At 44.0% G+C, this 14,772-nt stretch overlaps 1 protein-coding gene across 4 annotated transcripts in view; it reads left to right on the top strand.

The window, feature by feature from the left end:
* The window catches only part of tspan33b (tetraspanin 33b), a 231,860-nt gene that overhangs the window by 172,721 nt on the left and 44,367 nt on the right, over positions 1–14,772 (top strand). For all 4 annotated transcript variants that reach the window (XM_065956554.1, XM_065956553.1, XM_065956552.1 and 1 more), the window contains one exon: positions 10,672–10,863. In XM_065956554.1, the coding sequence (XP_065812626.1) occupies positions 10,672–10,863 (192 nt within the window). The remainder of the gene's footprint in view (positions 1–10,671; positions 10,864–14,772) is intronic.

Below are 14,772 nucleotides of genomic sequence, written 5' to 3'. Positions count from 1 at the left end.
CTGAATATCCTCTTTTTCTCGGCGGATGCCTGGTGCTCTGGTTTTCACTTAAGCTGATGTGCATATTCTGCGTCTTCATCTTCCCTCGGTCCCCTCCAGGGATGCATAATGCCTCACATTGCATAACGGGAGTGTTTCCATTCACAGAAGGGCTGCTCAAGGAATAAACATATGCTTAGATGTTCACTATTTTGCTCAAATATGCATTTGTTAAGAATTTGTTCCACCCCTCTGCAAACACACACACAGTGAATAGACACGACTTGTTTGTGCACATCTGCAGTGTTAGGCTTTACTTCGCCCCCTCATACTCATTTTGGGTCACGGCCACCTAACCCCGTTGGAAATGAAAACCTCTCCTGTTCATTAGAAGCGTGGATACGCCTTCCTCACATTGTGGTGAATGTGAGGCGCTGTGCTCTTGCCAATGTCTCTAATGGATGTTGTTTTTTTAGCATCAGCAGCGGTTCAGATCTAAGTGGACTGTGCAGCAATCGTCCCTGCAGAGAGGCCACGCACCCTCTCCACGCTTTTTCCAATGAAATGAGATATTAACCATCTTACAGACACACACACACACACACATACGCAGGCACACACAAACAAATGCACACTTAGTATCGCCTTTCTCCTAAGCAGCTCACAGTCAACATAGCAGCCTATTTTTGCCCAAGGTCAGGCAGACTGCCCCTAGAGATAAAGCCATAACAATGCACTCCTGATGCCCAAGAGCCTTGCTCATTTCCAGGTAGAAATCCCAGAGCTGCTGTCCCCCTACTTATAGACCAGCAATTGTCAGACACTTGGGATACATTTGTAGCAGCATGTTGTGCTTTTCTCCGGTCTCAAACACTGCCAGCTAAGGTCAGCTTAGTGCACCCTGCAAACTCTTTGGGCCCTATAAAGCATGAAGCACGCTGCATAAAGCGTGAAGCACAAAGTGATATGGGGCGTGTCTGAATACATTTGTGTGTGTATCAGAGCACACAGTTTGATGTGCAGAGAGCAAAGAGGTTGGATTAAGTTGCCGGAATATACAAAGGTGTGTGTGAATAGCCAGGTGAGCCTGCAGGCTGACGTGTCTGTGATTTTCATTCTCAAATTGGAAGAACTCTAGCACACTCGTTTAACTCATCTCCTTTCATTTTGCCCTATTTTGCAGAGAATGCATTGATATCAAACAGTTGAGCATGGTGTGCTGTTGTGCATCCTGTGTGTGTGGAACAAGCTCTGTAGAAGTGCGTTGTGAACTCGCGGATGTCTGCCCATCTTTCTAATGCGTCCTCGAAATAGCAGGAACATACTGCACGGCGGACTTTAGAATTTAGACGAGCTATTAGGCTCAGTCTGAGGCACAGTCATGCTCTAATGGGGGTGCAAGTTCATTTGCTATTTAAGCATGAGCGCTGGGCGTAAAAACAACTGAGTAAAATGGAAGTGGCCCTTTTATTTCCTATGAGGAAACATAAACTATCCTGCTCTGTTGTTGTTGGAGGGTATTTTTGTTTGCGGTTCTCTGAAATGTAGATGTGAGTTGACAGACGTGGGTGTATCAGACATATGGACAGCTCTGTTGGGGAACTCTCTGTAGCAGATGTCCCCATACAAATCCATTTAGCTGTTGCCCTCCGCAGTGACTTTGAGTCTTGGGGTTCAATTTGATACTGTGAGGGATGAAAAGTAGCCGGGAAATGTGCTGAGTGTAACACTCTGGCTTTCTCTTTTACTTACAGCACACTGTATAGCTGCAATAGGGTGCATTAGGGAATTCCAATTTTCCTTGAGCCCTTTGGTCCTCTGCTCCAGCTTCTGTGCGGGGAACAGGTTGAGTGTCCAACCTGCATGATACACAAGTCTCTGGCCATGCTCTCCCTCTGCTGAGCCAGCATACTCATTAAGCCCTTCAACTAGTGAAACTCAATGGGAGGCCGTCCAACCGTCTGCCCACCTCTGAGGATTTTTCGGCATGGCTGCACTGGCAGACAGAGTGAGATATTTATACCAGGAGTGTTTGTGTGCCTCCACAGGCAGCACACTTTATGTGAAGGGAAACAGGCACTCATAAAAATGGCACTGCTTTCACATGAATAGATATTTCTTCTCCTTATCGTGTTTACTTTTTATTGCACACAAACGTCTCGTAAGATATCTTAATAAGCACCTTTTGATGTCAACAGCAAGTGGCAATATACACATTTAATTATCGCCTTGTGGAGGTACGTCTCCCTCTGTTATCTGCTTCGTTTATGTATTTATATCATTGCCCTCATTAGAACGTCACTGGGAATCTTTATGGTCCTCCGTCTCTTTTTAGGACTGAGCACGCTGAGTTATAAGCGTCGGTTTGTGAGCAGACTGGGAAGTGAAAGCAGCGAGACAGTGCAGCTGCTATCCGTGCAGCCGGCACACATCCGCAGCAGGAAGAAGTAAAGAAAGCTTTGCTCTCCTGTGGCAGTGTTTGTCTGAATTTGGACCAGAGCTTCGGTCCCTGGCTCAGTGCTTTGTACTCTGCTTTTGGCTTTCAGGCCTCATTTCCCTTTGCATCTGTATGCGTCTCCGTCAGAGCTCTCACTTGCTGTGACTGACTGGCAAGCTTCCCCGTGCTCTGCTTCCAATAATGTGATAACTTCCCCCTTCCATGGTGCTCTCCTACTTGTTCTCAATGCATAATTGAAGTGCCGGTGGGTTTTTAGGCTGATTGAAGAGTCTTGTTGGGACGGTAGAGATCTAACAGCAGAATTAGTCAGGGATGTCTAATAGCGTTGCCTCAGCCATTGTCCTGGATTTTCGTTCTTTTTGTGTCTCGTCCTCTGCGGGCGGAGGCTGTTGTCAGGTGTGAAAGAGTGTAGATTCGTCAGCGAAGACAACGGGGATAGCTGTGGACAGGCAGAGAAAGGCTTGTCTGCCTTTAATCCTTCCTGGCCCGATTGATTTACAGTCACTTTGCGGTGAAAAGGCCTTTCAGCTCATCTTGGGAGAGACAGAGAGGGAGGGAAACATGTCAAGCCCTGCATCATTGATAGGTGCTTCACTGAGGACCCTCTAAACAGGGTAATCTGGATTCCCTCCTCAAAGTGCCAAGCTAAGGCATCCAAGCAGAACCAGGGCAGGATTGCACAACCATGATGCTTGACTAAGCATGTGACGGATGGTGTGAACTCTTCTTCTAACATATCAGCAGGGAATCCAAAAGGCAAATGTTGTCTGTGTCTTGTTTAGAGAACAGAAGAGACAGACGCTGCGAATCAGTTGAGATGTTAAGACAAAATATACTTGACCCTGTAAAAAAGCACAATCTTCCCCCAATTAAAGAGTTGTGTATTCATAGAGAGCGGCTCCCCTGTGTTAGCGCTCCATCAGTCTCAATGATTTTCTAGGAAATCTCTCACATTGTGTGAGTCCTCCAGGACTTCACTGGGCGAATGAAACATTAAACAGGCAGATATAGCTTTTTAATCTTAAACTTCGCATCTGTCCCCGCTCTTTGAATTCATGCAGTGTTTATTTTGAGCCTGAAAGCACTGTTTCCCTCAGCCACCAGCGCAGACCCTGTGAATAATTTAAGTGTTATACAACTTGCATTGCCCGTGTGATATTCACTGGGGAACCACTATCATGCCCCTAGGAAGCCTGGGGAGACAGGGTTGCTGGGTTATACTGGAAATCTGTGTGTTGCCTACAGCTACGTTTGTCCACCACTGTCTGAATGCATATTGTGTAAAGAGATGTGCTTAACATATTTCCCAACTAATGGAGCGCTTACGGATTCCTTTTTACACAACGTCTACTCAATGTGTTTGTAACTTTTCCACTGTAAAATAGTAATTATCTCCAATGTTGACATGTAGCCACAGCCTATGGACATAATGCTAACAGCTGAATACACATACACATACTCCACATGCATAAACAGTTTGCAAACAACGGGCTGTAGACACCAGCAGAGTCATATATGCACAAACTCTATGAATATTACATCACCTTGTCAGTCGCTTAGCTTCTCTTCTCCACCCTCGGCTTGTCAACTAATGCATGTTTTCTAAGAGTGGGAGGCGTAACAGCACTATGTGTGTCTTAAGACTGTGCAGTTGCACTTAAAGACATTTGGTGAGCGCCAAAGTGCGCCAAATCAAAACTCTACAAGTTGCTGCTTTAAGTCAAGAATATTTTTGAAGCAGCATTTCATTTACGGCTTTTTTTTTGTGCATCTGAGAAAAAAATAATAAGCAGCAAAATAATCATTCAAACTTGTCCACAACTGCAGCAGAATCCTCTCATATCCTTTTTGTATGTTACAAAGAGACTCAGAATTCTGTTTTTTTTTTTGCGCTCACACTTATCTTCCATTAATCACTCTAAAAGAGTTCGATTATTCTAACTCCATGTATACTGGGATCAGCCAGTTGTCCCTGTCTCGCCTGCAACTGGTCCAAAACACTGCAGCCAGGCTTCTGAGTGGCTCGGCTCAGTACGCTGCATCAGCCAACACCCCAGCCCTGATCTCGCTAATTGGACTTGACTGGGAAGTTGGATCAGTGCATGTCTACCTACCACTGGTCATTATCTTGGGTCTAGTAGAACTGAAGAGATATTAGTTTTCTGTTTAATGACCGTGAACATGTGAGCCCTGAATCTAAAACTCTGTTAAAAGCAAGAACCAACAGTGAAAGTACGGAGTGTGCTGTGACAGTGAATTGACCATAAATGATTGCCTTTGATGCAGTGTGCTGTGTTGAGGTCGGCATAAGACAGCCTTTGTTATACGGCTGAAGAGATTTCTAAGGGTCTGTTGAGAAGGAAAATGTGAGTTTAAGAATAAATCAAGAGAGATTCTGTGAGAGATAACGCGCTGTTCTTCTGCGTCACCTGGACTTTGGTCTTGTGTGCTCATGTGTGGCCGCCATGGAGGATAAATACACTAAATGTGTGTATTTACGAGGAAGGAATCTTACAAAAACAAACCTATTTCCTGACAGGCACACACAAACAGCCTCTCTCTGGAGAGTCTGCTCTTTAAATCACTTTCTTTTCTTCCTCAGCACTCCTTTAAAGCAGACCCTTTCCACTCACTGGGTGTAAAATACAGAGAGCCTGTCTCTACTTTCAGCTCTTTTCTTCCCCTCCTGCTTGATGTTTACAGTTGCTTTATTATTTTCGCTGTTTCTATGCTTTTGTTTCTCTCTTGCAGTTTGCGGGCCATTTAGTTCTTATATGGGAGCATGAATCACAGGCTTGAGGGATCACATAGTGAGGAATGAAATATGTTCTTTTATCTGAGGTGAATATCCCATGTCCTCATCTCAGTGCAAAATCAATGACGGCTAAAGCAGTATAGACGCTGGGTGCCCAAAGAAAGAAGAAAGTTCTCTTTCCCAATAAAAAGAAGATGGAGGTGCCGTAAAGGGCAGAGGGGATTGTAAAGTGATAAAGCAGTGCAGTCAGGTTGGCATTTCCCCCAATTTGAAAGTTGACCGTGCTGTAAGGAAGGAAGTGCTTCTTAATTACTGAAACTAAAGGTTAGTTTTTTCAGAACCACATCACAGATGTCTGTGAGAGAGTGTTTGCATTGTTTTGTTTTTTTAACAACAGCTTATCACTTCAGCTGCAAAGACTTTAGAAAACTTTCATGTGATGTCTTTATGCCTCTTTCCTGCAGCTAAAGGAAGCCAAAAGCATATAACGCCCCCTGCTGGTTGAATCAAAGAGTAAAACAATACATGTTTTTGACTCACTGATTCAAATTGTCCATATTTGCAGAATGTTTAACTGTATCATCCCTGCACTGCCTTTAGACAAAAGCTGTCGGTCTTTACTGCAGAACGTGACCTCTCCGAGTGCTCATAGTGTGAAAAAGTCAATCTCCTCAAAACTTTCGCTCACACTTCCACGCACACATCCCTCTTCACACCCTTGTCGTCTCTGGGAGATTGAAGAGGGTCGGGTGTCTCCGTGTCACTGAGCCGGTTACTGCAGCAGCTGATGATTCTTCAGGCCAGCCACACGGATGAGGGGTCAGCCTCTATTTTCTTCTTCTTCTGTCTCTGTAAGCTCCCTCTCCATTCTCTTTTATACACATCTCCTGTGTGCATCCAATCTCTCCGGCTTTAATACCTCACACCCCTCTTTCACACACCTCACGGTTGACCTTCTTCACCTCTACTTCCTGTTTGGAAAGTCTCCTCACACTGTATGATTGCAATTACTTTCACACTGAGCTTGTTAGAAGGGCCGTAAGGAACTGCAAGGTGCTGCTCACACAGCTGTTGAGTCACATCTCCAATTTTGTCCAATAGAAAGTGACTGTAGCTCCTCTCTGCCGGTCCTTTTTTTGTCACTTTCCTACCAATGACATTTAAACACAAGACTCTCTTCTGTCCTTTTCACACACGTGAAAAGGTCACATTTTACCTTTGTCTGCTCGTTCTCTTTTCCATCGATTAAAAAAAAAAACTGCGATTACACGCTCACTGCATCCCTCCCTCTGTCAGAAGTGCTGTTATTAACTTTTTGAACTCAATTCAGCGTTTAGAGCAGCGAGTTTTTGTGTTGCAGAAAATGTTTTTTTTTTTTTTCCCATTATCACGGCTGGAAGATATGTTCCTATCTGCCTCAAATATGAAAGTAACCTTCAAAGTGATGAATAGGAGGGAAGCGCCTCCGCGCTGTGAGTGTGCGCGGCATTGTCGACGAGGCGAAACAGAACATCAACGAGACAAAACATCTGAGTTGTTTTCAAAGTGTTTTCTAGTAACGAAACCAGAAATACATATTTGAAAATCCAGCGTGCTAAAGGAGTCCTTACTGAAGCTTGTTAAAACTGAAATAGTGGTGGAGCTGGCAAGCTGGCGAGCTGTCAGGTTTCACCCTCAGTGGTTTAATGATGGGTCAAAGTCCTGCAAGGATGCATACGTGAAAACAGACTAACAGCCCAGAGCATTCTTGCCGGTTGTTTCCATCTGCACGGATAATTGGTGCAGAGTCACATGGGGCAGGTTGTATAGAAAGAAAAAACACAACCACAAATAATTTCTGTAAACATTGGAAGGCCAGAAGTACTAAAGGGCATTAGTGTTAAGTGACAAGTACACCATATACACGTTGAAGTGATGTTCTGAGGTCAGAAAAGTTCCTGGGTCAGTTGTTGAATGACTTCCTCTCACAGTAATATGTGTCCCAATCCACCAATGATGAGAAAAGTCCATCTGCCCTCTGAGTCTGCCTTCTCACCGTAAACAATAGGACATGGAGCGAGAAAGACCGAGACACACAAGCCCCTCCAGAGAGGGGGCATGGTCAGACACAGCTCATTTACATATTTAAAGCTGCAGAAACAGAAACAACCTGTTCTGATCAGGGCTGAAATAGAGGGGTTTATAGACATGATCAAATACAGGATCAGAGTGGATTTAGAACAAGAAACTTCACAGACATGTTTTGGGGAGCTCTGAGGCTTATTTAAACTGGTTGAAGAGGAGGAGAATATGTGACCTTTAATACATTTTACATAATTAGTTATTTTGTGTTTTCACATCCTTTGAAAAAGTGGTGATAGACCAATTAATTTGTCCAACACAAACATTTATCATAACCATGCAGCATCCACCATTTTCCCTGACGTGAAAACAATGAGTGCGTTAACAGTAAGCCTTCTCTGACACTGTTTACAAGCCTCTCTAAGTTGTATGGGGATTCCTTTATCCACCCCCCACAGATGGGAAATCAAAACAGGGCTGTCCCACAATTAAAAGCAGATAAGGAGCTCAGCAGAGATGCTCAGGGTCAAGCTTTGACGCGCACATCCAGGTCAGATAACCAACGAGATCAGAGCGTGTACTGGAGGTATTTCCCGGCACGGACACAGAGGTCTGATGACAGCGTGTTGTTGTGGTAGTAGTAGTAGAAGTGATAGCGGAAGCAGGACACAGATTATGGCGTGCTCCTGTTGGGCTCCGATCAGACAGATTGAGTGGGGGCTGGGTGGTTTCACAGTCACTTAAGAGAGCGACACACTTGGACACGCTCCGTTCACTGGGCATTAAACACAATTAAGTCCAGGCACTGTATCCCTCCCCACCTGGACTCTTAAACCTCTTGGTGTTTCCCTCGCTAGCTGTAAATCCACTCAATCTATCTGGCCTCTTAAACGTTCTATTTCTCCCGCGCCGCCTCGAACCCTTATAACGCTCTATATAACGTGGAGGGTGTTAGCGGGGATGCCGTATATTAGCCACTCTGCGTAGGAACATGACCTTTACCAGCATTTTTCAATTGACGTTTCGTTCACCAGTTTTAATCAGGGGAGCACAAAAGGGCCGGCGGGTGCCTCCCAGCGAATACCTCTGAATTATTTAGACGACAGGTGATTGAAAGTCTTCGGAGCGCCGATGCAACTCTGCCTCTGCCTCACTCAAGACTGGGCTCACCCCCGACCACTGGTTCATTCTGAGGTAGAAATACCATCATTCATTTGTGACCAAACGAGTGTCCTTCACTCTGTGTCTGCGCAGTGGGCTCTGTTCATAAACACCCCTGCGTTCCACCTTGAGAGCAGCACTTTGTTTGTAAGAGCGGCGAGTCGTTTCTTTTGACAAGATCACACAAGAGCAATCAGTCACAGCAGAAATCTGAATAGACAGGGTTTTTTTTTTTATCTCTTCTACATCACTCATCAAGTATACACCTGATTCTTTCATTCTGTGTTCTCGCTTTAACCACATCTACTCACTTCTGGAGGACCACGTGCATCGTTCATACACACCTAAAAAGTTGTCCTGCTCAGTGCAGTTTGCTTGTTTTACGTCTGAATGTGGAGAGAAGCTATCTGCACCTTTACTCTGTTACGCTTTAGGTGACAGAGTAAAGCCTGCTCAGGGCTAAAACTTCCCTCCTGAATGGAGCAAGCATGGACAACTTTTACAAAAGACCAATACTCCCATCCATGTCATGTTTCACAGCTCCAGACTCATTCAGCACATGTGGAAGAAGTGTCAAGCTGCTACTGATTAAGCCCTGGTTAGTGCCGAACATATTTTGAAAAAGCTGTGGTGGAATTGGACATGGTTACTAGCACCAGTGTTTGTAAATGTTTTGCTTTTTGCAGTGAGGCCTAACTCCATAAAAAAGGACATCAAATCACTGCATGATGACTCATTTAAATACCACCAGTGCTCAGAGACGCTGTTTGCTTTGCAGTGCAGTTAGGGGTGAAATTAACCCTTTGTGTGTGTTTTGTAAATTAGTGTCTTTTGTCGTTTTTGCACAGCTTTAGTGTTTGAAAAATCTGAACCATCATTTTGTGAGTCCGCCCCTGATTGTGCTGGTGTATATACCCGAAGGCGCCTTCATCCATGGTGGTCGGCCTCAACAAAGTCAAACCTCGCTGCTCAAAGGTCAGAGGTTAATGAGTGGGAAACTGAACTCATCTGACACACGAGAGGGGTGCTGATGTATGTACAGATCCTATAGGACTCATTAGACCCGGAAGCGTCCCTCATCACCTCATGAGGCGTTTTTCTTTTCCACATCATCACCCCGCGTCCCTGAGAAGCTCTCTTCAGTTTGCCGGACTTGTAATGCGCTTTGAGTCACTTTGTTTTACCCGCGCTGCAAAATAGCCGAACAACAGACGAGTGGCCATCAGTCAGGTTGAAAACACGGTTTGTGATGATCAGTTGTGCCGTTTGTCAGTTAAACTTTGTCAGATGAAGAAGACACAAGCATCATGTTTGGTGCATCAATTATTTGACTCTGTGTGCCTGGGTGTGTGTATTGTTTGCATGCGCAGCAGGTTTGTTGTACATATTGCTGACAGGCTTTAAAATGTTCTGGAGCAGCGGTGCGAAGATGAGAAAAGGAGGTATGGAGGGATAGAAAGGGCGGCGATGCGATGATTTACCACGGCGCCTCTCCATATTTTATCTCATTGGGGATTTTTTTTTTTATTCATGAAGATTGCCTTGGGTATTTTATTCTATTAAGTGCAGGCAAAAAAATGTCACCACTTTCCCTCCTCGCCTATATTTCACAGGGTGGTTGGTGTGTTGTGTTGCTCTTCTCCCTGATAGATGGAGCAGCACATCAGCAGGTGGGACTCTCCACTTTGCCAATCCACACCATCTGTAAACAATGTCTTACACTAATGGACTCACACTGCAGCCCTCTCACACACACATCACTGGGGGCCTGGCAGAGGGGGAATTAGGGGAATTGCTCCCTCTAGGTGAAATTAAAGTCTACTGCAGGTAGTTTGTGAAGGTTTTCATTTTTACAGAGTGGCAGTAATTGCATCTCTGTTTGTTCTGGATTTAGTGTAATCAGCTCAAATGTGCACAACCAGCACAGCCCAAGTCCAATCTTTTTTTTTTTTTTGCTCTAATCTCTTGCAGAGCTACTATTGGCTTATGATAGTTGTAATTGGTGGTAAACCCTCTTGTTTCTGAGCTGTTTGCGGATGGATGACTGCGTGGGCAACTCCCCAAGCATCAAGAGGGGATCTGAGCCTGTTGCAGAACGCTTCCTGAGCTGTGTTTTTGTTTATTTGTTTGTTGATCTGTCATTATGAGCACAGCCTAGCAGCTGAAAATGAAGTTTGTCCTGTCACTAAACCCTGAATGCTCTTATCTGCACGTACCTCTCTCACCTCGTCCTCTGCCTTATCTCTTTGCCTTGCAGTTATGCGGCTGTGGGCTGCTCGGCGTGGGCATCTGGCTCTCGGTGTCTCAGGGCAGCTTCGCCACCTTCTCGCCCTCATTCCCCTCATTGTCAGCTGCCAACATGGTCATCGCCATCGGCGCCATCGTCATGGTAACGGGCTTCCTCGGCTGCCTGGGTGCCATCAAGGAGAACAAGTGCCTGCTTCTAAGCGTGAGTCAAATCTAAATACCTTGAATGAGACGACTGTGCGGGCGCTGATGCAGCTCCTCTCTCTCTCTCTCTCTCTCTCTCTCTCTCTCTCTCTCTCTCTCTCTCTCGCTCCTCTCCTTCTTTCTTCCTTTAGATATTTATTCTCACATCCTCCACTTCACCCATGCAAATATTGACAGAAATTGTCTTGTGGAGACATCCTTACGAATATCAATCAATTCATGTGTTTCCCTCACACCTACACACGCTGGTCACAGGTCAGCAGGAACTCAGCGGCGTATTTGTGTTGGTCTACGAGCCGGAACTACAGTGGAGAGAGACGCCTGAGCTCAGACCTCAGGAGCTCACAGAGGGAAATGCAGCCGAGCAGAGCGATTGTCTTTTTCTGCAAATGAACTTCAAAGCATTCCTGTATTATTTGCAGCTTTTGTTATAGCCTATAGTGAAAGACCTGTCAGTTAAATGGCCTTACTGTACATTTTGCTCTGAAAGCAGGTGATATTTTAGAGCTCAACACCTGACAATGTTCTTGTATTCATTACAAAGGCTCACCTGCCTTGCAGTCTTTTACCAAAGTTGTAAAAGTGTTTAATCTGAAGCACAAGTTAATTACAAAAGTTCAAGAATTATAATGAGGTTTTATTTTTTTACTGGCTCTGCGGTAAAAAAAATAAAGAACTTTTTAGTATACTGTAGAAAGTTTCAGCGAGAAGCGGATTTGGAGGCTCTGGGTGCTTAACACCACAAACAGCTCAATCCCTTCAAGCTCTTACATCAGTCAAAAGCCTCACCAAATCCTCAGTGTTCGACATGGCTCCCTTCACCCGCCGAACAACTGTGAAGCAGGCGAAGAGAGGGAAGGGGGGGGGGAGAGATAATGAAGAATGTACATTTTTCATTAAAGTTTGGTCATGTCTGTGAGCAGCAGCATTTCATATTTGGTCCTGATCATCAGTTTAAAGCTGAGGTGTCTGCTAGTCTTTGTTGTTGTTGTTTTATTTGTAGTCTGAAGGTCCGGCTCTGCACGCACTAAAGGGTGGGGTGGGAGGGGGGTACGTAAAAAAACATCAGAGTAGGTTTAGATCTCAGGGAGCAAACAGATCTGAGCATCCACCTTGACATATTATCTCTGAAGTGACTCTGCAGCCCACACTCTGGATTTTAAAAAAAAGCCCAGACATCCTTTCGCAGGTACTTTTCAGACTCTCTCTCTCTCTCTCTCTCTCTCTCTCTCTCTCTCTCTCTCTCTCTCTCTCTCTCCTTATTTTGCTGCCAAGAAATTGGTTTACTGAAACAAATACATTAAATCAAAAAACTAAGTGGGACAGAAACACCAACTCTTTAAAGTGTGAATTGCAAACAAATGAGAAATCTCGCCCACATAGCTGTGTATGCATGTGAATACATACTCGCTCGCTCTCACACCGAGCCATCTCGCCAATTTAGTGTAGAGACGCTGTGCCTTAACTTTCAAATGTGACTAACTTACTGTGAAGTCACAAATAAACCAGCTGCCACACTGCAAAAAACTCAAATCTTACAAGCAGTCAGTAGAAATGTTGGTGGCAGCCTGTAAACACAAACTGGGCCCCTCCTCCGGCCCTGGTCGCCCCCAGAAGAACATACCCACTGCAGGACGTTTACTGCTTTTACCTACACGCATGCTAGCACAAGCTAACCACCGGCGTTTGTCACCTGCCTGCCCCACAGAAAGCAGGCCAACTGAGCGACTGCAGATGAGAGCAAACACAAGGTTCACCCTCGTTTCAGAACGAGCTTACAGGGTTTTCCTCACTATGGTTTTATTTGGTCTTCTTTGACGCTACGTCCATGCCCGTCATATTTAACAGTTTGAATTGCATCCAATCACTGATATGTATCCACTCCTAAACTCACCTGCTGCGCTGTCATTGGCCGGAGGAAACACACCATCTCCCCACCCAGAAACATCCCGAGTCAACCAAATCAAACATCGACAGTAATAATAATAGACTTTATTTGGCATGGACATCACAGATACATTGGACGAACCAGATGCATTGTTTAAGTGTTTTAGCAAGCATGCTAGTTCTCAACACCTGTCCACAGGAGGCTTTTGAAAAGAAAACAATTAAGATAGGGAGAAAAGCGATAAACAGAGAAAACAATAATGGGAGAATAAATAAATAGAACTGTAGAGCAAAGGCAGCATGATCAAACAATAACCCAGTCAGAAGCTATTCATGTGAGCACTGTGGTTTTCCTTTTAGCCATTGTTTGAGTCCTCTGTTAAAAGCATTACTGTTGCTCTCTAATTTTATGCCAGTGGGCAGAGAGCTCCAAAGTTTTGCCCCCTTTGCAGAGAAAGCAGACTGGCCAAAAGATGTCTTGTACATTGTGACAAGAAAATCACCGCTGATGGAGTAAAATCCAGTCAGAGGACAGAGTCTCTGCAGACACAGTCACCACCACACATGGCCTAGAAGGGACGATGGAGCAGCTTCACTTTGTATAAGTCTTTTTTTATGTTTTAGGAAAAAGCTGCTGGCCACCTAAAAAAAAAAAAAAACACCCTGTAAAACCTTCTAAAAGTATTGTTTGAACACAACCTCCCCGACCTGAGGGCTCCTGAGGGTTTTCAGGAGACCTGAACAGAATTTCAACGTTTACTGAGATTTTTATCAACCTCTGTAGCAGTTAGAAGACATCATATTAAAAACATCTGAGCACTTAAAATCCTTGGCTTGAACGGTAACACATTCCCTTTGAACTAAAGTACATTAACATTTTATAAAGTCATTAATAAACAACAACAGAACAACAATATGTTCAATCATTGCATGTCTAAATGGGTTCATATCACATTCACTTGACAAGGCCAGAAAAAAAACATCTTATTTCAAGATAGAGAAAAGAAGATAAGGCCTGGATTGCTTTAAAATAAAACAAATAAGAAACAAGAAACATTTGAATAGTTTAGCGTCTTTAAATAGACGGTATTAACTTATTCAGATACAGAAATCTCAGTTTTTGTGCCCAGTTGACAAGTTTCTTTTACTTATTACAAGCAATGCATTCCTTATTTTTGCTTTTGTATATCTTGAAATAAGATGTTTATCTGGATTTATGGCTTAAAATAAATGTTAAGAGATATTATTGACAAGAAAACGGACTATAGATTTGAGTTTTTTGCAGTGCAGAAATAACAACCCTGCACACGAACAGTTAAAACTTGTTTTCATTTAATTCCGGCCTTGACGCAAATAACAGCCAAGCATCTTTCCTCCCAAAAGAGTTCTGAATTAATGGTGTTTTCTTAAATCTAGGTTTGCATGACTCCCCCCATACTGTGCAGAGAAGCTTGGTAAATATTGAGCTGAATGGAGTCAAGTGGGGAGAGGAAAATAGTGGATGAGATGCAAGGCTGATCTGGAAATGAATCTAGGGATGCATTAAAGTGCCCCCCCCCCCCCCCCCACCCTCTCACACATCCACCAGCCCTCCAGCACTTACAGTTTCCTCGATCCGTCACTCCCTCCTCATCCCTTATCTCTGTTTTTCTGTATTTAATGATCATGTTAGAGTGTTTTTTTTTTTTATGTCTGACTTGATAGATCTGGGTTTCTGTCTATTCAGCTCACAAACTGAGACCACAGACCATCACATCAGAACAATTCAACATTTAGTAGAATACAGTTTGTTTGTTTTCTTGTTAAAAGCTGGAAAAGACAATCTTTACCACTGTTATGTGTGTATGCTAAATATGAAGCTACTATGCCAGGAGTCAGTGTGTCCTTGCAGTACCTGTACAGCTTATTGTCCTTGTTCCGCTCATTCCTTGGCTATTTATTTGTTAAGTAAATCCAGTCCTACACAATATAAACTAAATGCCCTTTTTTCACCTTTTTTTTCACCTACTATACCTACTAT

This window comes from Labrus bergylta, chromosome 7 (assembly GCF_963930695.1).
Source record: "Labrus bergylta chromosome 7, fLabBer1.1, whole genome shotgun sequence".
Taxonomy (NCBI): domain Eukaryota; kingdom Metazoa; phylum Chordata; class Actinopteri; order Labriformes; family Labridae; genus Labrus; species Labrus bergylta.
This window is presented reverse-complemented; position numbering and strand designations above follow the sequence as displayed.